The 25,101-nt window shown below is 37.3% G+C and overlaps 1 protein-coding gene across 1 annotated transcript in view; it reads right to left on the bottom strand.

The window, feature by feature from the left end:
• Window positions 1-25,101, bottom strand: part of USF3 (upstream transcription factor family member 3) — a 42,772-nt gene that overhangs the window by 16,015 nt on the left and 1,656 nt on the right. Inside the window, exons 2-5 of the mRNA XM_065876914.1 lie at window positions 6,028-6,152; window positions 4,544-4,608; window positions 2,783-2,811; window positions 610-692 (exon numbers count right to left, since the gene is read on the bottom strand). Coding sequence (XP_065732986.1) covers window positions 610-692; window positions 2,783-2,811; window positions 4,544-4,590 — 159 coding nt within the window. The 5' untranslated portion in view covers window positions 4,591-4,608; window positions 6,028-6,152. The remainder of the gene's footprint in view (window positions 1-609; window positions 693-2,782; window positions 2,812-4,543; window positions 4,609-6,027; window positions 6,153-25,101) is intronic.

Genomic DNA, 25,101 nt, shown 5'->3' with positions numbered 1-25,101 from the left:
TCGTTCTCAAATATGAAAAAGACAGCTAAGTATCATTGAACATTTAAGGAATGTCTCCAAAAAGAAAGACAAAACATCAAAACAGAGGAGGGGAAAAGGAAATCAGAAGAAACAAAGACAATATAGAAAATAGAAGAAACATTTAAAAAAACCAAAACCCTATATAATATTCTCAAAGCTGAGATGATATTATATCCATAAAAAAACATGTATGAAAAGGAACAAAGAGAATAAGAAAAAAAGACTTGGAAATTAAAAATATAAGAGCTGAAATTAAAAACAGAAGAGTTGAAAGAAACCAACTAATTGAGATTGAAAAGGAAGGGTAGAGGGTTCCAGAAGTAGAGGTTCAAAGGAAAAATTGGAAACATGGAAATTATGTGGCAATTTGACCATATAGAAACTGTACTAAGAGACTGTTGGAGGTGTGGAAAGAATTAAAGATAGGCAGGTATATAGAAAATTGAGCAAATGAAAAACAATGAGGCAATTATTAACTCTAAAACACCATTAATGGCAGGGAACAAAAATAATCATTCTGAGCACAGAAACAACTTAGGGAATTATCTGATCACAAGCAATTGGTGAAAGTATGAGTGGATTTCTTACCTGTTTCAGCGCAGGGGAGCATGGGATCAGCTCTCCTATTCTGTTTATCCCAGCATTGATTTTCTTCTTTCTATGCCTCTCCACTAGATAGAGGAAAAATTCATTTATCAAACCTTACAATACTACTGCCAAAGTGTCTCATTCTCCCTGGGTAAAGAAATTTTAGGTAAAGAAATACCTAAGAAAGTCTTATCAAATAGTATCTACTGAAGACACATAACTACAATAAGATTTCTAAGAATGTCATATTCTAGGTTTAGTGTTATGGAAATCAATATAAGCCATACCATTTATTAGGATTTAAAATAATGGCATCTATAATAATTAAATTCAAATTATAAACACAATGTGCTAATACTACATTACTCTTAGGCCATTATTATATTTCAAGTAATTATTAGAGATTCTAATGATAACTAAATTACAAGAACCCACTAGCTATGTTACTAGAAAGCTGCTTCTTTATAGCAAATGGGCAAATTAGACCTTTCTAGACAGATTAAAGAACTTTAACACACCTTTTAGGCTGACTAGAAGGCATTTTTGGAATAGAAACGCTATTAGTTGTGACTTAAAATAGACAAGAAAAGGCACTGGTTTATTTTTTTCTATGGGGCCTGTGCTGTTCACTTTGGCCCATCTAAGAAGCTGAACAACTGACAACTTCTCAATTAACTGAGCAATGTTCCAGGCTTACGTGCTACAACTTTAAAAGTTGTATGAAAGGGGCAAGAAGATACAAGTGATTTTTCTATAAGACACTGTAAATAGGAAAATCAGTCTACTTTCTGTTAGTTTTCTAAAACCTTCCTTTTTACAAAGGACTTCAGCGCTTCTAAGAGGATGATCTTTCAGATATAGCATAAGTAGGTCTTGTTTTTCAAAATATATACTTTTTGCTTCATAATCTAGCAGTAAGAACATCCTTTCAATGACATCCATTTACTCTCTCTTAATAAATTACTATCAGGACATATTTATGGTCCCATGTGACATTTGATTCTAATAAAAAGATTTAGTTCATATGGCCAAAAAAATTAGATTTATTGATGTGGCCAAAAAAAAAAAACCCCACAAAGCAATAAACTATGGCTCACCTTTCTTCTGAATTCTCTAACAATAGTATTTGCTGTTATCTAAGAGCATATTTTTTAATGTGTGTAGATAAAACCATAAGAACAACAACATTAAGACTCTATCCACAATGATAAAAGGGAATTCAAAGGTAGTAAACTCCCATTCTGGGGAACAGCAATGTCCTACCAGTGTTCAACACAACTTTCCATAGATAAAGTTTTGCCCAGGGTCCTTTCTTTAGGGAAGGGAAGAGATTATTTATAGAGTAATAGAAATTGAGTCTAAAATATATATTTTTAGATCTGACTGTAGTCCCTGATGGAAAATAAAATGTTAAAAATGTACCAAATTGTCAATGTATGCACAATTACTTCTATAAATGTTTACCTGGCTGTGGCCTATAATTTTGACGTTTGAGATAAAAATCAAATATTTTTTTCTACATTTCTTCTTATAATTGAGAACTCCACAGCTTAATTTAAGACTGTTCACATTTCAAGTACCTTTAAGATTTACAGCTGCTCCCCATTTCTTCCCTACTCCTGTAGGCAGCTAGCCCACTCTAGAATTTCTGCAGAGGTACATACTCTTTACTCTTTTCAGGAGGAGTATATCTGGAATTCCTCAGTGGGTGAAATCACTTAAAACACTAGCTCCAGGGGTATATTAATCCTTAAATTATTTAATAGACTGTGAATCAGAAAATGATAAGCCATCTTCATGAGACTTAGGGAGTATTTTGTCAACTAAAAACAATATAGAACAAATTATTTTGTATTAAATAAGTAAGATACAAGGGTGTATTGTACAACACAGGGAATACAGTCAATATTTTATAATAACTATAAATGGAATATAACCTTTAAAAGTTTGAATCACTATGTCGTACACCTGTAATTTATATAACATTGCACAAGTATACTTCAATATAAAAAATGCAAAAATAAAAAATAACCCAAACAATAAAGGAACACTTTCCTAAAATGTAATGAATAATGATTCTGTGCTTATAACATAAAAACACAATCAACTGCAGTATAATTTCATTTTGAATGCAAAAAGTGCTAACAAATAAAACTTAAATTGCTGTTTCTACCTGCATTGTGTGTCTCCCGATTTTTCTTTCTGAAACAAAAAGTACAGATAAAAGGAACATGAAAATAATAAGAAAACATTTTACGTTATATTTTGAGAACCATAAAAATTAATTTTATGAATTTGTATTTGTTGTATCAATGAGAAACCATTTGAAGGAAAATTTTCTTAATAATATATTATGGTATAAAAACCTAACTGCAGATACATCAATATAAAGTTAGAATTCACAATTTTCTCAAAGTAACTACAATTCTCCATTTTTCCATACCCAGAAGTCATTGGTTTGGAAGTAAGTCAATCATTGAAAATCTTACCTATTTGAAAAATGTACTTAAGGGGCTAGTCAGCTCTCTAAGTGATGTGCCAAGTACAGCTGCTCCTTGAACAACATGGGTTTGAACTACACGGATCCACTTATACTTGTATTTTCTTCAATAGTAAATACTACAGTACCACAGGATCCACAGTTGGTTGAATCCATGGATATAGAACCATGGATGTGGAGAACTGTGAACAGGAAGTCTGGCTATACCCCTAGCTACACGCTGTTCAAGGGTCAATTGTCGGTGATTTCTTTTTTTTTATAAATTTATTTTATTTTTTTAAATTTATTTTTGTCTGCATTGGCTCTTCATTGCTGCACGCAGGCTTTTTCTAGTTGCAGTGAGCAGGGGCTACTCTGTTGCAGTACATGGGCTTCTCATTGCAGTGGCTTCTCTTGTTGCGGAGCACAGGCTCTAGGTGCGCGGGCTTCAGTAGTTGTGGCTCGTGGGCTCAGCAGTTGTGGCTCACAGGCTCTAGAGCGCAGGCTCAGTAGTTGTGGTGCACGGACTTAGTTGCTCTGGGGCATATGGGATCTTCCCAGACCAGGGCTTGAACCCATGTTCCCTGCATTGGCAGGTGGATTCTTAACAACTACACCACCAGGAAAGTCCCTGTAGGTGATTTCTGATGTTTGCTCTGGCACCTGGCCAGGGGTAGGGATGAGTATGTACAGAAAACAAGCAATGGTACAGAAGAAACTTGTAATCCCCAGGGAGGGAAGTGTGGTAGTCACTAGCACTCACGCACTAGTGACTGGCATCTGAGCCATCTTTTGCATTTATGTACCTTAGGTTATCCAAACTCTTACATTTTCTTAAAAGCTGATCTACTAAAAACACCAATTTTCCCTTTTATGTACAATTACTCAATATATAAGAATTCTCTAATAGCTATTTGGTAAGGAAAGAAAATAATGATTTCAATATTTAATAATGGAAGCATTGGCCATGCAATTCTAAGCAGAAACATTGCCCAAAGTGCTAGAAATTTTGAAGGAGGTATTATACAAAGAACCAGAACTAATACTGTACTAATGTGCATATTGGCATTAATGGTTTGTAATGTCACAAAATGTCTGTTGAAACTGACTGCAGCCTAAGTGAACTTAGTATCCACCACAAAGACTAATATTGAATGCAAGTAAAACTTTCAGGAGAAACTAAACATTTAGCATAGATTAGGTATTACACTATTTTAACTACTGATAGTCATTTTATTTCTTACACTCCTAGTAGAATTTAAAGAACAGGTAAATTTTAATTATGCACCCCTTTCAGTAAATCTATTTGTATTTATCTACACCTATTTTTGAAGAGTAATGGTTTTCTAGGCATCCAAATGAAAGTTCCCTAAAGGATTACCTATTTAGCAAAGTGGGGACTAATTCTGCCTCTTATCTGCCAAACTATATTATTTTTGGATTGTGTCTTCATACCTGTGCTGCTTTTTTGTAGGAGTCTCATTCTCTGACATTTCTGGCATGGTTACAGTGATAGGAACCTACAAGGCATGGAAAGACATGTCAGAAAGTCTAAAGGCATTCTAGTATCTTGGAGAAACTGATTAATAGCAATTTGGTTTGAATACCAAGACGCTAAGAAATAAAAGTGACATCATGAAAAAGCACTGGATTAGGTGTTGTAGATAAGTGTAAGAAGATAGGACAAAAAATATTATAACCAGCAGGTGGAGAACATGGTGAATGTCAAATGTGAGGTATAGCCAGAAAGTGCTTGAGAAGATTGGAGGAGAGAAAGGTCATTATAGGTTTGGAAATCAAGAAAAGCCTAAACGGGGGTGTAGATTTGAGCAAGACCTGGAAAGACAGGTAAAACACACTTGTTGGGAGAGTATGTTCTTTGTTCATGATACTGTTTGTTCATGACACAAAATTTAAAACAATGGTCCTCCTCTCTGAATGCAGAAAAAACAAAAGTGACAAGTACACAAATAAATAATATTCCATACATGGAAGCAAGCATTCATTCATTTATTCATTCACTCATTTGCCAGGCTTCTTTCATTTCAAACTGCTAGAAGTCTTAAACATTACCACTTGAGAATCGTTAAAAATCTGAGTTTGAAAATTCTATTTATATTTAAAATACCATGATACTAAAGAATATATGTACAATATGGAAATATACACCTATGCCAAAAAAGCCTGAAAGCAAATACATTAAAATATTAATCACAGTTATATAAGGCCAGGAATATTATAGGTGACTTCTTTCTCTTTTCTGATTTTTCAGAATTTTGTAATGACAACTTTAATGCTTTTAAATCCCAGGGATTGACAACTTTTCAAAAGAGGTCTGTCAAGTTGGGATACCTATTCTGATACACTGGAGGAGGCTGCAAGAGCAGTTTCCTATTTTCTCTTTGAGAGAAAAAGAAGGCAGCAAGTAAGGAACCGAAGTCAGCGTGAGTTTAAAATCTGGTTCTGCCATTCCCTAGCTGTGAGGTCCTGGGCAAGTTATGTAACGTCTTGGAACCTCAGATGCTTCATCTCGAAAGTGGATCGTAATCACAGTATCTAGATTATTGGGCTGTTTCAAGAAAGGAATGATGAAATAATGCAGGGAGAGGACAACAGCATGGTGCCTAGCTGGAGTAAGAATTTAATCAACATTGGCCATGGATATTAATGAGGTATTTCAGGTTAAGGCTTTAGCTCTAGAAAGGAGGGGGAAGGGTCCTGGGAAAGAAGGAAGTAGATGCAGACAAGGTGCTGACAGAAAAGTACTAACTGAAGCAGCCTGAGGAGAAATGTGTGCTCTAGACCCATTTCCAGCAGCTTATTCCCACCTTCTCCCTAACATTTATGAAGGTCCAGATCAGCCTAAAAAACAAGTTCACGTTAGATAACCACAGACTGACAATGCGGGACACGTGAGTAAATAAATCAATCCCCGTCACCTTTCTCACCCAAGGGCTTGCAGAATTTCTTCACTTTTGATTCCTGGCTTCCAACGCCTCCCGTTTCTGATCCAAATCTATCATCTTCTGCCAGAAGATGGTCTATAAGTTATGTTTTCTTCTTACTACACAAGAGAAAAATCAGTGAATGTTTATAGGTTTCCATTAGCAGCATGGAAAACAAGGACTAGCAACCTAGAGCAGGCAGGCAGATTTTCTGTGGCATACAGAATGATCCTGAATTCTCCCCACCTCTCAAAAGTTAATGAACCTGGTTGCTTTCAAAAGTCACTCCCCCGTGGGTTACGAGTGCTCCACCCTGCACAAAGATGGTAGCACAGCAGCCATTGGACAGTCTCCAGGAGGTGATTCTCCCCTTTCTCATTCATGCTCAGTTTTCCTTGCCCTCTGCTGTCCTCAATTCTAAAATTATCTTTCCTTCAATCTCCTACTTCCCCATTCTCTCTTGTGTGAATGACTGAAAACTTACTCAAGAACCTACCACTAAGGCACCAGGAAGACAGCCCTCAGATCTGCGCATTGTCTACGCTCTTAAAAAATGCAAATATGGGGGGGGAATTCCCTGGTGATCCAGTGGTTAGGACTCAGCACTTTCACTGCCAGGGCCTGGGTTCAGTCCCTGGCCGGGGAACAAAGAGCCCACAAGCCTTGCAGCATGGCAAAAAAAAAAAAAAGCAGACATATGGGGGCTTCATCCCAGACAAATGAGAAGTGCTAGGTGGGGCCCAGGAATCTGTATTTTCAACAAGGTCTCTGGGTGATTTTTTTCTTTTCTTCTTTTTTTTTTTTGCAGTACGCGGGCCATGCCTCACGGGCCCAGCCGCTCCGCAGCATGTGGGATCTTCCCGGACCGGGGCACGTACCCGTGTCCCCTGTATCGGCAGGCAGACTCTCAACCACTGCGCCACCAGGGAAGCCCTTCTCTTTTTTTTTTTTGGACAAACTTAGCTCCTCTTTAGGGCAATATTTCCTAAACATTCCTGATCATCTGAAGGTACTAGTTTAAAAATAGTCCATCCCAGACCCACTGAATCAATCTCTAAGGAAGGAATTCAAATCTCTGATGGAGGAATCTGAAATTTAATGAGTGCGTGCCCCCAGGTGGTTCTTATCAGGACAATTTGAAAGCACAGGCAGGTATCTTGGTGAAATTTCAGGGACCTGACCAATACTCTACTGTAGGAGAGATTGTTTGGGATGTGGTATGAGAGTTGACCAGATAATTTTACCTATAAACCAGTAAGGTCAGATTTGCCTCATACCCACATGAGTCAGCATTTGGTCATTAATATCACAGTTCCAGTTGTTCCCCTGTAGCCCTTTTGCAAGTCTGCAGATTCATGTTACAATTAAGATACATGAAGTAAAAGTTTTAATTTTTTTTAACATCTAGAATCTTAAAGTAAATGACACTAGAGGCCTATCACATAAGTAAACACATTCAATAAACTTCACTGTGGTGAAAGCCAGTAGTTTACTGAAAGAGGAATATAACGGCAAATCAAAATCATCTAGTTTACCAAATGTCACTATAAATATCCATCTCAAAGCACATTTTAACCAATTCAATTAATCTAATTCAGTGCAAAATTATTTCCATGTCCATTACCTCCTGATATTAAAATTGCATTCCTGACACTGAAAAAGAACATTTACTGGAATGAAGAACTATATAATATTGTCATAAATCCTTGTCCACTTATTAATTAACCTACTAATAAGGAAATGGCACTTTTAATACAATATTTATGTAACTAAATACAAATATACCCTTTAAAATTTTAAAGTGCCATGAATTTTTGAAAATTGTCAAAATGTTATATTAGTAATCTATGGATTACTATTTTTCACGGTAAGAAAGAATTATTTCTGAAATCAGTCAAACCCAGTGGTTCTCAAAGTGTGGCCTTCAGATCACCTGCATCAAAATTACATCTTTTAAAACTTTTTTCCCCCTCAGGGTAAAGCTTACATATTAGTCAAATGCACAGATTTTAGTGTAACATTTAGAGAGTTCTGACAAATGCACACACCTGTGTAACACAACCCCTAGCAAGGTACGGATTATTATCATCAGAGAAAGTTCTCTCATGACCCTTCCTAATCAGTGCCTTCCCCCTACTCCCAGAGAGGTGACCAGCCTTCTCATTTTTTTCACCATAGAGCTTTATAATGTATTAACTGAGAATGCTACTGTTTAAAACTTTTACTCAACATGTTAAAATTCATTTGTAGTTTGTTCCTCTTTACTCCTGAGTATGAATATATAATTGTGTGTGAATTTATAACCCAATTTGTTCATTCATTTTTCTGTTCATGGCCACCTGGATTGTTTCCATGTTTTGGCTACTATGAATAAAGCTGCTACCCAAGAACACTGTTGTGTAAGTCTCTTTGTGGATATAGTCTTTCATTTCTCTTGGTAAATACCTACAAGTATAATTGTTTATCACGTCCCCTTAAGTTCCACTCCTAGGTATTTACCCAAGAGATGTCACGCTTTCTCCAGAGTGGTAGTACCATTTTGCACCGCCCACGATGTAGAAGAATTGCTCGTTGCTCCACAGCCTCGCCAGTACTGGGTTTTGTCAGCCTGTTAATTTTAGCCATGCTCGTGAGTATATAGCGGTATCCCATTATAGTTTAATTTGCACTTCTTCATGATTAATGATATTGAATGCTTTTTTTTTTTTTTTGCTGCATCACGCAGCTTGTGGCATCTTAGTTCCCCAACCAGGGATCCAGCCCATGCCTCCAGCAGTGGAAGCGTAGAGTCCGAACCACTGGACCGCCACGGAATTCCCTTGAATGCTTTTTTATGTGCCTATTAAGACCATTTGTAGATCTTCTTTTGTGTGTTCATATCTTTAACCAGTTTTTTAATTGGACGTTTATCTTTTTATTATTGATTTATAGGAAGTCTTTATATATTCTGAGTTATTAACTGATATATCTTCTGGACACCTGTCCTTTGTCTGAAATATATTTTGCAAACACTTTCTCCTATTACGTGGCTTGCCTATGCTTTTTCTTATTTTCTTTTTTTCTCTCTTCAAGTTCATTGATTCTCTGATTTGATTTGATTTGATTGATTTTTTGGCTCCACCTCAGGGCACATGGGACCTTAGTTCCCCACCCAGGGATGGAACCTGCGCCCCCTGCACAGGAAGCAAGGAGTCTTAACCACTAGACTGCCAGGGAAGTCCCTGCCTATGTATTTTCTTAAATGTGCCTTTTGGTGAGCAAAATTCTTGATGAAATATAACATCACTTTTTCTCATCCTTTTTTTTTTTTTTTTTTTTTTGCGGTACGCGGGCCTCTCACTGCTGTGGCCTCTCCCACTGCGGAGCACAGGCTCCGGACGCGCAGGCCCAGTGGCCATGGCTCACGGACCCAGCCGCTCCACGGCATGTGGGATCTTCCCGGACCAGGGCACAAACCCGTGTCCCCTGCATTGGCAGGCGGACTCTCAACCACTGCGCCACCAGGGAAGCCCCTCAATTTTTTCTTTTATGATTATTTCTTTTTGTGTCCTGTCCAAAAAACCTTTACCCATCCCAAAGATATTCTCCTATGGTTGCTTCTAGAAAGTTTATAATTATAAATTAATTACTAATTAATTATAATATTTAGGTCAATTATCCATATTATTTATGGCATGAGGTAGGGGTCAAAGTTCTTTGTTTTTCATACGGATATTTAAGTTGTTCCAACACCATTGCTCGAAAAGATTTCCTTTCTTCAATGGCATCTTTGTTAAAAGTCAAATATCTGTAACAGTGCAGTTCTGTTTCTAGGCTCTCTATTCTGTTGCTCTATATTCTGATCTATCCTTATATTATCACCACACAGTCTTGATTAAGCTTATGTTTAAAATATAGATTCCTACACCCCACCCCAGACCTAATGTATCAGAATCAGGGGAGGGAGAGGTCCAGGAATATGCAGTTCTAACAAGCTTCCTGTTGATTCTTATACACCCCAAAGTTAGAAAGTATTACATTACTTTAACACTCCTTCCTCTAAAACTGATACAAATTGGTGAGCTTACACATTAGGGTCCACTTGGAAAGACCAGTGAACCTGGATTTAGGAAACCTGAGCTCTGTCTCAGATTTGCTACTCAATAGCTATATTCCATTTTATTTACCATAACCCAGGGCCTAAGTTTTTTCATGTGTAAAAGAGGGTAGGTCTAGACTCAACTGTTCAAGTATGGATTGAGTATGTACACTGCCTAGCAATTGCAGAAATAAAGATGAATACAGTCTAGATCAGGGCTTTCCAAAAAAGCTTTGTGCAGTGGAAAATCTACTTTCCATATGGTCACCACTAGTCACACGTGGCTATTAAGTGCTTGAAATGGGGCTAGTGAGACCATGGAATAAAATTTTTCATTTTCTATATTTTTAAGTAATTTAAATAGCTACTTGTGGCTAGTGGCTACTGTACTGGACAACACAGGGAATGTAAAAAATAAGTTAAAAGGTGAAAGATGAATTAAAAGATAGGTTAATGAATGTCAGCTTCCTGGTTTTGGTATTGTCCTACATTTATAAAAGATGTCACCTTCGGGTGAAGCGGGGTGAAGAGCACATGGACTCTTTGTACTGTGTTTGTATCTTCCTTTGAGTCTATAATTATTTTTATAATTATTTTTAAAATAAAAAGTTTTTAAAAGCTTATTTAGGGAATTCCCTGGTGGTCCAGTGGTTAGGACTCTGCACATTCACTGCCGAGGGCCAGGGGTGTGGAGGGCAGAAAGAGAACCTGGACCAGACTGTAAAGGAATTTTCTATGCCTAATAAATGTGTTCAGATTTTATCTTAAAATCAGTGGTTCTTGAATAGCAATCCAAGAAACTAGCCTAGCACCACTGGTCTGAAGTAAAATGAAGTCCCCCAGTCTACAGTAAAATAGAAAAAAGGACAATGCAGTTAGGATATTTTTTCTTTTTTATTGGTAATATAACTTACGTACAGTAAGTCACTAACTTAAGTTCACTGCTCCATGCTTTTTTGGAGGCCACAGCAGTGAAAGCCTGTGATCCTAACCACTAGGCCGCCAGGGAACTCCTCATGCATTTTTTTTTTTTTTTTTTTTTTTTTTTTTTTGGTGGTACACGGGCCTCTCACTGTTGTGGCCTCTCCCGTTGCGGACCACAGGCTCTGGACGCGACGGCTCAGTGGCCATGGCTCACGGGCCCAGCCGCTCCACGGCATGTGGGATCTTCCTGGACCGGGGCACGAACCCGTGTCCCCTGCATCGGCAGGCGGACTCTCAACCACTGCGCCACCAGGGAAGCCCCTCATGCATTTTTATACATGAATACAACTATGTAACCACCACTCTGATCAATATATAGAACATTATCAGCATCTCAAAAGGCTCTTTCGAGGTCACTGCCACTTAATTCCCTGAAGTTTCTTTTATAAGTATATATTCAGGGATTTCCCTGGCAGTCTGGTGGTTTAAGACTTCATCTTCCAATACAGGGGGTGCAGGCTCGATCTCTGGTCAGGGAGCTAAGATCCCACATGCCTTGTGGCCAGAAAATCAAAACATAAAACAGAAACATTACTGTAACAAATTCAATAAAGACTTTTAAAATGGTCCATATAAATAAATAAATAAATAAATAAATAAATATATATATATATATATATATATTCAAAGAAGAATATATATTTCCAAAGAAGACATACAAATGACCAACAGGTATGTGAAAAGATGCTCAACATCTAATCATCAGGTAAATGCAAATCAAAACCACAAAGAGATCTCACTTCACACCTGTTAGAATGGCTATTATCAAAAAGTCGAAAGACTGTTGTTGGCGAGGGTGTGGAGAAAAGGGAACCCTCTTGCACTGTTGGTGGAAACATAAACTGGTACAGCCATTATGGAAAACAGCATGGAGGTTCCTCAAAAAATTAAAAATAGAACTACCATATGTTCCAGCATCACATATACCCAGCATTTCCTGGGTATATATCCAAAGGAAATAAATCACTATCTCAAAGAAATATCTGTACTCCATTCATTGCAGCATCATCCACAGTAGCCAAGATATGGAAACAACCTAAGTGTCCATTGACAGATGAATGGGTAAGGAAAATACTGTACTATATGAATGTATTATTTTGTATATTGTATGTGATATATATATGTGTATGTATATATCATTTGGCCTTTAAAAAAGGGAAATCCTGACACTTGTAACAACATGGATCAGCCTGAAGGACATTATGCTTAATGAAATAACCCAGACACAGACAAACAAACACTGTATGATCTCACTTATATGTGGAAACTAAAAAAGTCGAACTCATAGTAACAGAGGGTAAAATTGTTGTTACCAGGGGCCAGGGGGTGGAGAAAATGGTCAAAGTGTACAAACAATCAGTTATACACTGAGAAAGTTCTGAAGACCTAATGTACAGCACGGTGACTATAGTTAATATAAGGTATTGTATATTTGAAATTTGCTGAGAGAAAATCTTAATTGTTCTCACCACAAACGGTAGTGAGAGGTCATGTGAGGTGACAGATGTGTTAATTAGCTTGACTGTGGTAATCATTTCACAACGTACACTTATATCAAAGCATTATGTTATATACCTTAAATATATATAATTTTTATTTGTCAATCATACCTCAATAAAGCTGGAAAAAATATATGTATACATTCAGAAGTGTGCTACTACCTCATACATTGCTGGTGGGAATGTAAAATGGTGTGGTCACTTTGGAAAACAGTCTGGCAGTTCCTCAAATAGTTAAACACAGAGTTGCCATATAATCCAGCAATTCCACCTAGGTATATACCCAAGAGAATTGAAAACACATGTTCACACAAAAACTTGTAAATGGATATTTGTAGCAGCAATGTTCATAATAGTTTAAGAGTTGGAATAAGCAAAATGTCCTCAAGTGACAAGTAAATAAAATGTGATATATCCACACAGTGGAATATTGTTCAGCAATAAAAAGACATAAGTACTGATACATGCTACAGCATGGGTGATCCTTTATATTATAAACATTATATTAAATGAAAGAAGTCTGACACAAAATGTCACATATTGTGACTTTTATTTATTCCATTTATAAGAAATGTCCATAACAGGTAAACCCATAGAGAAAGAAAGTAGTTGCCAGGGGTTGAGAAGGATGGGGAGTGAATGCTAATGAGGAAGGTGGGGTGGGGGGTCTTTGGGGGATAATTAAATGTTCTAAAATTAGATAATGGTGATGGTTGCACAACTCCGTAAACATACTAAAAACCATTGAATTACTCTTTAAATGGTAAACTTCATGGTATGCGAATTATGTCTCAATCAAGATCTTAAATTAAAAAAAAAACTGTTTGATAGAAGTCTCTTTGGGTAATTTGAAACTCTACCCATTCACCTTTTTCATCACTTTGTACATCTGCTTTCTTTCAGCATATAATTTCAAAATTCTACTTAGTTACCAGTCATCCCCAATTTTCCTAACACAGGGAAAATGTGAAGCCACCAAAAAGTACTGGCATTTATTTAAGAGAAGATTTAGTTTAACTTTCAGTGGCAAGTTGCATTTTCTTCCCACCAAGAAGCAAATTAGTGGTAAAGGTTAATTTTAATTGTGTCTTTAGATAGTATGAAGAGAAAAACTTAATTCTTATAAAAATTTCAAGCTGGAATTAAAGTGTCTTAATTGAAAATATTTTAAGGCACATTGCTTAAACATCATTTGTCCATGGGTTGAGAAAGATCTTTTCAATCTCGGTATTTGTCTTGCTGCTGTTTAACGCATTCCTAAGCATTTTACAGTTACTTAAAATGTTTTAAGAGTGGCTACGCAGATAGGCAATTTTAAAATATGTTCCATTTCTTTATATGAGATCTATAATAAATCCCTAGTCCTCTCCAATCAAAATGATTTACACTACTGAACTAGAATATGATCCATGGAAATTACAACGCAATTAAGCATTAATTCCTGGTCTGGGTCACAGTCAATTAAAATGTTAGGCCATAGGCAATGCTATGTTCTGTTTTTTACTTAAGGTGGGCATTTCTCCATGTCATTCAAAATTGTGATTACAGCATTTATGTTTAGTATCTTGGATATACGTATGCTATCATCTTATTTAGTGCTTTGAGGCACTTTTGCTCTCTGTATTTTGCTAGATGAGCTACAATTTGCATTTATCTTCTCCAGCATTTTAGGTTAATAACCTCCTACCTGGTCTACGGGGTTCAACTCATTAAATCTTGAAATCTGGCATATATGTATTAATAGTGGGAATAGCACAGGGGTGCTTTTCACACCCAAAAGAATCCTTCTTCTATGCATGTGGTTTCAGCAGCTGCTTTCCATCTTGGTGGGAACTTGAGGAGCTGTTTATGAGTGTGCTGTGTTGTCTTCTGCTTTCTGTAACTGCTATCAGAAGTTCTAATTTTCTCTGCCGTTAAAGAAATATTACGTCCTTTAACAATGTCTATTGGCTCCCATCATCATGTTGGGTGCAATCAGTCATGGAGTTTTCATAAATGTCAACCTTGAGATGCTATGACATATATAAGAATATGAAATAATGAAGTCCTGCTTTTACTGGGCAGTTGAGTGAAACTATATTTCAAGAAAAAGAAATAAGCCAAGGGCATAGTAATTTGCTGAATGAAGTTTTAAATTTTTATTTTTAAGCTACACAAGTAAACTGTTTGTATAAAAAAATGGGTTTTTTTCGTTTTGTTTTGTTTTTTTTGCGGTACGCGGGCCTCTCACTCAACCTAATAGCTCTACCCATACAATGTAGTTATATGTACTGATAGTCAAATTTATTTATTTACCTATTTATTTGTTATGTATTGTATCTCCCCCAAATTCACATGTTGAAGTCCTACTGCCCAATACTTCAGAATGTGACTGTATTTGAAGATAGGATCTTTAAAGAGGTAATTAAGTTAAAATGGGGTCATTAGGGTAGGCCCTAATCCAAGATGACTGGTGTCCTTATAAAAAAAGGAGATTAGAATGCAGACGGCACAGACATAGGGAGGACCACGTGAGGAGAAAGCAACCATCTACAAGCCAAGGAGAGGCTTCAGAAGAAACTAAACCTGCTAACACCTTAATCTTGGATTTTAAGCCTCAAGAACTTTAAGAAAATTAATTTTTCTTGTTTAAGCCATCCAGCCTGTGTATTTTGTTATGGCAGCCCTAGAAAATAAGGAAATAAATAAATAAATAAATATTGATAAATAAATAAATGTTACAAGTAAACTTGTATATAATACCTATCCTTTGGGATGGGGAGGAGAACATACGTTAATAAATGATGCACATAATTTCTCTGGAAGGACTGCCTTTGAGGAAGGGAAATGGGGGACACAGTACACAGGAGACCTAGTGTATATCTTCAAATGCAATTTTAATTTTTGCCACATGTATGCACTATGAATTAATTTTTGTCTTTCTAATAAATGCATTTAAGGCTATAATATTTCCTCAAGGTACAACTTTGTCCACAGCCCATAAATTTTGATAGGTAATATTTTCAAGTTATTAATTTCTAAATAGTATACAGGTTCACTTAAATATTAAATTATTTTTTAAATGCTATACGGAAAAACAAAAAAAAAAAAACATTACCCCTAACCACATCCCTTTTTTCAAGGAGGAAAATCAAAGTCCCCATTTCCACCTATTCGTTCTACCCTCTCCCAGTTGGTAATCAATTTGAGATCAATTTTCTTGATCTTTCTACAGTTATTTACATGTATGTATTATCACATGCACAACTTTTTTTTATAAAAATTAAATCATGCTCTATGTCACTCTGAAATCTGCTTTATTTTTACTTAGAAATACATTATGGACATCTTTCCAGTAAGTACATATCAATTTAACTTACTCTTTTTCATACACGGATAGCACTGTGTAACATGGATGAGCCATCATTTATTTAGCTGTTACCCATTGATAAATACTCTTTATCTTTCTTTTTTATTTATTTTATTTTTAAAATTTTTATTGGGGTATAGTTGATTTACAATGTTGTTATCCCTCTTCCTTTTTTACTTCCGGGTTTTGTTTTGTTTTGTTTGCTATTAAAAACAATGCTGGGCTTCCCTGGTGGCGCAGTGGTTGGGAGTCCGTCTGCCGATGCAGGGGACGCGGGTTCGTGCCCCGGTCCGGGAGGATCCCACGTGCCGCGGAGCGGCTGGGCCCGTGGGCCATGGCCGCTGATCCTGCACATCCAGAGTCTGTGCTCCACAATGGGAGAGGCCACAACTGAGAGGCCTGCGTAATGCAAAAAAAAAAAAAAACAAAACAAAACAAAAAAAAAACAATGCTGACAAAAAAAGGGTATAATCAACATCTTTTAAATTTTTCAGTCCAAAGCAACACAAAATATCTTATTATTGCTTAACTTGCATCTCCTTGAGGACTAATGAGGCTGAATACCCTTTCACATGTTATAAATCATTTCTATTTTCCATGATTTGCTTGTTTTTATTACCTTGACTTTTTCTTCCTTGTAATTTCAACTTTTATATCCTCTTCAAACTTAGGTAAAGTAAAAAGCTTTCCAAGAAGTTATATTTCTTCTTTTTTGGTTCCACTTTTGTTAAGAGTGTGTGTGTGTGAGAGTGAGAGTGAGAGAGGGAGAGAGAGAGAGAGAGTGAGTGAGAGAGTGAGAGAGAGAGAGAGAGAGAGAGAGAGGGAGGGAGGGAGGGAGGGAGGGAGGAAGGGAGGGAGGGAACTATTTCCTTGCATTACAACTGGCAATAAAAAATTTTCAATTTGAGATTTTCTGTGTAGCCCTGTTACATGATATATTTTTGTTAAGTGTTATATGAGTATTTGAGAAGAGTGTGTATTTTTAGCTCCTTAGGTATAAAGTTTTATCAACTATTTTAAATTAAATGTTTGTTGTCTGGAATTAAATTTTGATAACAAATTACTATGCATTTTCTTCCATTCAACATTTGCCTGGAGTATGTATGTGTGTATTTTATTTTTAACCTTTCTGCATTATTTTGTTTATATTTGTCTAAAATAACACAAATCTGGAGATTTGTTTCTACATAATTTAAGAGCTTTTTTAAAAAAAATGAGAATGTATTACAGTCACATTTATTGTAACTATTGCTACATTTGGTCATATTTCGCTTTTTTTCTCTTCCCTCCTCCACTAAGTTTTTACTTTTCCTTGGCTGGCTTTTTGTTTATTTTCCTCAATATCTTCTTTCCTTCTATATCTATTCTATTCATAAATATCCTTAACAATTTTAAGAAACATACTGTAGTGGACATTTGTTAGACATTTTCTCCTCTCCACTCCATGAACTTCCCCAATTCTCACTTAGGTATGTACCCCTCCTCAGCACAGCCCTTGTGCTTCAGTAGTAGGCCTTGGCAGGTCTTGGCAAATGATTTTTTTTCTGACAACAGTGACTGGTCTCTGACCTATCCAATCAAAGTAAAGCTCAGGACTTTTCTTTGATGATGTGGGTAGCTGTGCCCTTTCTCTCTCCAATTTAAAGAGAAAGCAGGTAATTCCAAATACTGAACTTGCAGACATCTTGCAAAAGAGGGAAGCCAGTCTGAGGATGAAACTGACACACAAAGAAAAGCAAAGCTGAGAGGATAAAGCTGACAGAAAAGGAATCACATATCAATAACTTAAGATATACTAATATTAAATTTAAACAAATTTTCTTCCTATTAAAAACAGTATCTATGGTCTCCTCTTCTACCACTACAGAAGTTTTAACACACTCTAATTCTTACCTACCAAATGCCTACCATCTCCCCTCTGCCAAAGACTTACTGAAATGGTGCAGAATTTTAGTTCTAGAGTATTAGTTCTCCTCCTAGATATATATTTCATGTCCAACAGCTCATAGTTTTCTTCTTTGTTCTTTTGTACCACATTTTGGAAGAACTCCTTGGTCTGATCTTCTAGTTCGTTAATTCAGTCATCTATTACAACCATGCTGCTATTCAGCCTGCTATTAAAGTTTTTATTTCAGAAAACATGTTTTCAATTTCCAAAAACTGTCTTGTTCTTGTTTCTTTTTCATAGCACCCCATTGTTATTTTATGGAAATTATATTCCCTAAAATCTTTCAGGATTATTTTTGAATAACAAATATTATCTTTTATCTATTATATTCAATTTGTTTTCTCAAAAATCAATTCCTCTGTTTGTTCAGCTTGGTGTCCCTCTTTCACCCTCTTGATTTTCCTTAAATATTTAGTGAGTCTTGGTTAATCGAACTGATAGCTAAAGTTGGTTTCCCCAGCACAGTGGTTCTCAACTCTGGATGCACTGTAGAAATCATCTTTAAAAAAAGAAAAGAAAAGAAAAGAAAAGCTCCCTGGGTACTTTTTTTTTTTTTTTTTAATATTTTTATTTACTTATTTATTTGGTTACACCAGGTCTTAGTGGTGGCAGGCGGGCTCCTTAGTTGTGGCACGTGAACTCTTAGTTGCGGCATGCACGTGAGATCTAGTTCCCTGATCAGAGATCGAACCTGGGCCCCCTGCGTTGGGAGCACAGAGTCTTATCCACTGCACCACCAGGGAAGTCCCTCCCTGGGTGCTTTTAATGGGCATCCACCACTAACAACCACTACTTTAATATACGTGAATATCACTCTTCTCCCCATCATGAAAGTGTTTGCTGATTATGAGAGTGCTGGCTATCCAGAGAATCATGCAGAGATGGAGGGGAGCAGCTAGATGGGTAACTTCTGAAGGAAGGAACCCTACATTCACAGGGGCACTTAGAAGTTCTCTGAGGTATAACCCTGCTTCTCTCTCTGGCCCTCAAGCCCAAGATGGAGATACACCCAATTTATATAAATAAGTTCTAGTAGCTTAGCTCGAGAGTAAACACTGTAATTAGCTATTCTAATTAGGCCTAGTACAGTTGTTCTAAAATCCAGGAACTAATTACCTTTTGACCATCGTTACCATCTGAATATTTGCTTTCCCCACCCCACCCCCCAAATTCATATGCTGAAATCCTAATCCCTAAGGTGACAGTATTAAGAGGTGGGACCTTTAGGAGATGATTAGGTCATGAGGGATTGGTGCTCTTATAAAACAAGGCCCAGAGAAGTCGCTTGCCCCTTCCACCTTGTGAGGATGCAGCAAGAAGTAGGCGGTCTGCAACTCAGAAGAAGGCCTTCACCAGAATCCAACCATGCTGGCACCCTGATCTGGACTCCCAGCCTCCAGAACTGTGAGAAATAAATTTCAGTTGTTTATAAGCCACCCAGTCTGTGGTATTTTGTTATAACAACCAAAATGGACTAAGACAACCAACCTCAACTTTTCAAAGTCTCTGAGAATTGGGGTTTTCCACAATTGTGTTGGCAAAACTCACTTTTCTAGTGTTTCTGCTTTAAGCCTGTATCAGGTTGCAGATTTCTCAATGCTATAAGGTTTGTCACCAAGCTGCTCCTATATGCTTTTCATTTCTCCTAAAGTCCTCAATGTTTTTCGTCTTTAGATGACACCTTTCCCAGCTTCTCAACACTAATAAGGATGTGTCCTTATTCTCCCATTTTCTTATTCTTGTTATTTAACTGGATTTTTTCATTATACAAATAAAACACCCTTATATTAAACTACTCCGATCATTCTGAAGGATTTAAGTTGTGAAAGTAGTAGTCTTCTCCACCAACTGTCCTCCTCAAATTTCCTATTAACACTCTTTAGTACTTTCTTACTTTTTGGCACTGTAAGATGCTCCAGACTCATCTTGTGACATATATCCTACTGTTTCTCTGGAGAAGCCTGACTAATACAGTGGGTAATCAGTAAGGTGCAGGCAGGAGCTTTTTAAAGCTCCTCAAGTGATTGTGAGGCACGGCCACTGTAATCAGTAATACAGATTCTCTCAAGTTCCCCATATTCTTCACCTGACATTAATGAATGAATGGTAGAGTGGAATGAGACTAGCCTTTGATATCAGACTGAGGATCAAATCTCAAAGTTGACATTTACTAGCTATTTGCTTTTAAAAATAAGTATTCCTTGAAGTCTTAGTATCCTCACATTTAAAATTGGGAGATTATCACCAACCCCTCAAAGAACTCTTAGGAGTTTACATAATAATATGTTTAATGGATCAAGCAAAGTGCCTGGTATGTAGCAAGAGCTAGACACTTTACTTGCCTTTCTTCCATTTCCCCCCTAATTCACTGGGAAGATGAAGGTCATCTGGTTCACGTTCCTTAACTGGATCCTACATTTATCATAACAGACCTCTTTCTACACATCTGTCCTTTCAGGCTACCAGAACATCCTAAAGCTAATTCCACCACCTGTGGAGAGAGATTCTATACTTGATTCTTTCCTCTTTAGTACTATATTCCCTCCTTAACCATTTCTCTCTTGTTTCCAAAATACAAAGAGTTTCCTCATATTAAACTGGAATTTACTGCCTTTTCTGTCTATCATTCCGTTTCTTTCCTCCTTTCCTATGAAACGTCTCACCTTTCCTTCACTGGCCAGTCTCTTCTAAAGCCCGTGGCAGTACGCCTTCTGATTGCTCCTGCTAGCCAAAACTGCTTTCTTACAGGTCAGGGACTATTTTTCACCAAGTCAAAGGTCTTCTCCTCTCTGCAGGATTTGAGGCTGCTGATCTCTGCCTTTTCTTGAAATTCTCTCTCCCAGGCTGTCTTCCTCTCTCCAATTATGCATCATCTTTTTCTAACATGAATCCTTGTCTTTCTCTCACTTTGACTTCCAAGGCTGAATGCTTTTTTTCTATTTGCTTTTCCCCTGCAAAGTTTCAAATTGTTTCTGTGTAAAAGCTGTTACATTTTCTACAATAAAGCTACATTTCAACACTGATCTTATTCCAAATCTTTGGTTAGGCAAAGCTCTCTTCAGAGCAATTCATTTCAAAACCAATAAACAAGAGTCTGTGTGCAACATGTCAAATGGCCTTGCCTCTTAAGAGACCTATTTCCAATTTCTCCATTTTATCAACGACACCAAAACTTTAACATGGCTTTAAACCCAAAAGTAACCTTCAGATCTTCTCACCGAATCCTCTCAATTTCTTGCACAATGTTCTTCTCCTGTTTGTTACTACCACCTTAGATGAGTCCCCATTTTACACAGGTCTGGCTCTTTTTTGCTCCCAGTCTTTTCCCTATTCTTCAATGGTTTTATACTCCAATGTCTCATTCATCTTTCCATTGCACTGTATCCCATCACATGCCTGTCCTGCTCCAGAATCTACAGTACCATTTTCCAACATCTACTGTATCAAATCCAAACTCTTGGGTCCTACCTTTCATGACTCTACCTCACATTGCCTTCTTTATTGCAGGGCTCACTCATCCATTTCTACCTAGTACAACACACAGAGGAGCAGGGTTATATAGCTGATCACATCATCTACTCTTCCCTCCTCCCCAATTCAGACAGATGTTTCCCTGTGCTCCTTATCAGCCAGTTTATTTTTTGCTAAATCTATGCTATTTTCCCACTGACACAACCTTTCCACTTTGCTCTGCTTATCCAAATCCTGCTAACTCTTTAAAGCCCAGTGCAAATACGTCCTCTTCTATAAAACCTTCCCTAATATTTCCAGCTAACACTAAACCTTCTACCTTTGTTCTGGACTCTATCACTCCCACTTCTTAGCAATTTTGTTACAAAAATATATCCTTTCTCTCATATATTATTAATTTCTCCTTCCCTATTAGTGCTTTTACATTAAAATACATTATTCATTTTTTTCCTATTTAAAAGATTAAAAATTTTTTTTTTCCTTTTCTGATCTTGCCACAGATTCTAGATGTTCCTATTCTCTTCTCCCGTCCCACCATCAGGCTCCTTGAACAAGTAGTTTATACTCACTGTCCTTTCATCCTCACTTCCCATTCACTCTTCAACTCCCTGTTACATGGCTTTTATTCCTAAAACGGTTTACAACAAGCTCACACATCAAGATCTCCACACTGCCAGATCCTATGAACTCTGTAGGAAATATCTTGGTTTTGGCCTTCTGGCAATACCACCTCGCTCTTCCTTTGGACAGCTTCTCTGTCTGATTCCTGAGGTCTGATATGACTATCAAACATGGGCTCACCTCTGGGGTGGCCACAGGGCTGACCAACAAGACTCTGTGCACAAGGAGGAAAACTGGCTGAGGCTGAGTTAGCCCCACAGACCCATGTGATCCTAGAAGCTGCTTTCTCTGGTCTTCCCAAGGCTTCATTATTCTACCTTCCTTCACTTCCATGAACTTACCAGTATCTATCCATAAATCCCCCTTTTTTGCTTAAGTTAGCCAAAGACAATTTCTGCTGCTCTAACCAAAGAGAAATTGATCCTGCAAGTGGAGTAGAGGTAGAAGTGGTACCTCTCATGGTTACACTACAAATTTCTTCTCCCTGTCACCTTCACTACAGGCTTCTGCTGTTTAAGAAATTATAGTAGCTAAGGGGAGACTGCTTTTGCCAAGGGACCCAATAATGGCTTCATTAATTTGGAGGGAAGGCTGTCTGGGGCTCCTCATGCATGGGAGAACCCTGGGGCACCTCTATTTACTAATACTAGCAGCAAAATTACCACACTACTGCTATATTACACAGACAAGGTCTGCCAGGGCTCAGACCTCTCAGTAATAAAAGTTTGCATGTCTGACTACACATGTCTGACCCCAAAGTCCATGCTCTTTAACATACCACTTTCTACCATGACAATCTACTTGTAGCTCCTTAATCAAGAAATGCCCTCTCTCATCTCCATGCCTTTGCACCTATCACTGTGTTTGGAATGCTCATATCAACTTTCCAACTGGGAACTCCTAAGTATCCTCTTTGAAACTTTCTCTGATCCCTACAGGTTAGTCCCAAACATCCTGACATAATACATACTCCACAATATCTTAACAGGAAATACACTCTATATACTTATTGGCTATTCCCACTAGACCGTAAGCTTCTAAATGGTAGACACCACATCTTCCATATTTGTATGCTCAACAACTAGTACTCAGTATGGGAGTAATAAATGTCTATTGAAGGAATATCTGGTCTTTCTTAATTTTACATGGTATTAATCACTGCATCATCAACTTTGAGTACTTACGTTTACATTAGCTAATGAATATTGTGTTCAGTCCCTTATTTGATATGATGCTTTCCAATCCTCCCAATAAGTCTAAAAACTTCTTGAGAGCTGAGTCCACACCATTTACTACTTCTGTATTCTCTTTAGCACCTAAGAGTATTGGACACGTGGTAAGCACTCAATAAATACTTGATGAACTGAATTAAAAACAGGATATTAGCACATTAATAGGAGCAACTTATTATGCCCTACTGATCTAATTAAAAGATCTGGACTTCTGAAGTAGTGCAATTGTACCCGTATGGAAAATTTAATGAGAAAAAGAAAAATTATCTAATTGAACAGTTAACAGCTTTTCTCTTAGAGTTCCACAAATATTTTACAGATAACAAGAGTCGACTTCCAGAGCTCAGAATAAAAGACTCAAGGCATATATTTCCACGCATATTGGAAGGATGATTACATGTTTAAGTGATCTATCAAAACCATAATTACTTAAATTCCACTAATCCCTAATAAATCCATAATAGGAGTCTAGGACATAAAAATATTTAATAGTGAAATCAGTTAATGCCAAATCAACCTATGCTAAAGATGTATATGGTTATCTTTGCATAATACATAACACAACAGTCATTTACTCATTTCACATTTTTTGAGTGCCTACTAATAAGTGCTATGTTGGGTCCCAGAAGTACAAAGATGAAGAGAACACAGTTGCTGTGTTCACGGGGTTCTAGCTCCACATGCTGCAATGGTATTTAAGAATACAGTGTGAATCATACCTCCTGGAGCTCTCAATGTGGATGCTCTAGGGGTAGCAGGCTCATGGAGAAGGTGGATAAACACATACTCAACGGCAATGTGATTAGTGTTAACACAGAAATAAGTACAAGCTGTTATGGGGCCACCGAAAATAATCAACCTACTGAAGAAATCAGGAAAATACATGGAAGAAACTGACATCCATACATGAATTCAATGTGAGTTAAGGTGTGAGGAAGCTACCACGACAGAAACATCTGGGATGGAATCAAACCTGAAACTATGGTTGCAAGCAGAGTGGGGAGGTTTCAAAGCAAATCAATCCAACCTACAGCAAACTACTGTAGAAGAGCGAAAAATAAAATACTCCTTGCCGTTAAGTTTGAGAATAATGAAACACATATACAAAAGAAGTTATAAATAAATGTATTAAAGAAAAAGAAAGTTAAACCACCACATGATGTAACCACAAAGGGAGTCTTTTAAACAATATGTGGATTAAAAGTTCAAAGGGAGCCAGTCACTAAAGAGAAAGGGCTGTCCAGGAAAACCTTCATTAAAGTTTAGGGTTAGAACTGTTGTCACTGGGGAGAGGGCGCACAGGGAGGGGCATCCATATGCTGAGAAAGACCAATGTCATTAACAAAAGCAGGGATCTGAACTGCATATCTGTGGGACCACAAGGAGGCTCATGCTGGGAAGTAGTGGGGGGAAAGCTGGACACATGAGTGAAGGCCTAATTTAGAAGAGCCTGGAAGGCAAGCCTAGTGGATTGGACATTGTTCTAGACACATAGTAGTTCTCAACCCTGACTGCTGAATTGAAACACCTGGGGAGCTTTAAAAACTACACCTACAGCTGAGGTTAACCCCACATCAAAAGTTAAGAGACTCTCTGGGGCAAGCAGTCTGGGCATTAAAATGTAAAAGTACATAAGATGATTCTACTGTATAGTCCAGACTGAGAACCACTGGGTTAGAGGATAAAAAGGTAAGACATGAAAGATATGGTTAAGACCCAAGCTTGATTCAGTCTCTGTTTATAAGCAACAATTTTGAGCTGATTGCCTGTTGAAGCCTATCTCCTAACTTGAGTTAAACATTCTCAGTTTTCTTATGTTTCTTTTCCCTTGTTGACAATGCTAAGGTCTGAAAATAGGAAAACAGCAGGTCAATTTCTCTTACCTG

The sequence above is a fragment of the Phocoena phocoena genome, chromosome 4, assembly GCF_963924675.1.
Source record: "Phocoena phocoena chromosome 4, mPhoPho1.1, whole genome shotgun sequence".
NCBI classification, from domain to species: Eukaryota; Metazoa; Chordata; class Mammalia; order Artiodactyla; family Phocoenidae; genus Phocoena; species Phocoena phocoena.
This window is presented reverse-complemented; position numbering and strand designations above follow the sequence as displayed.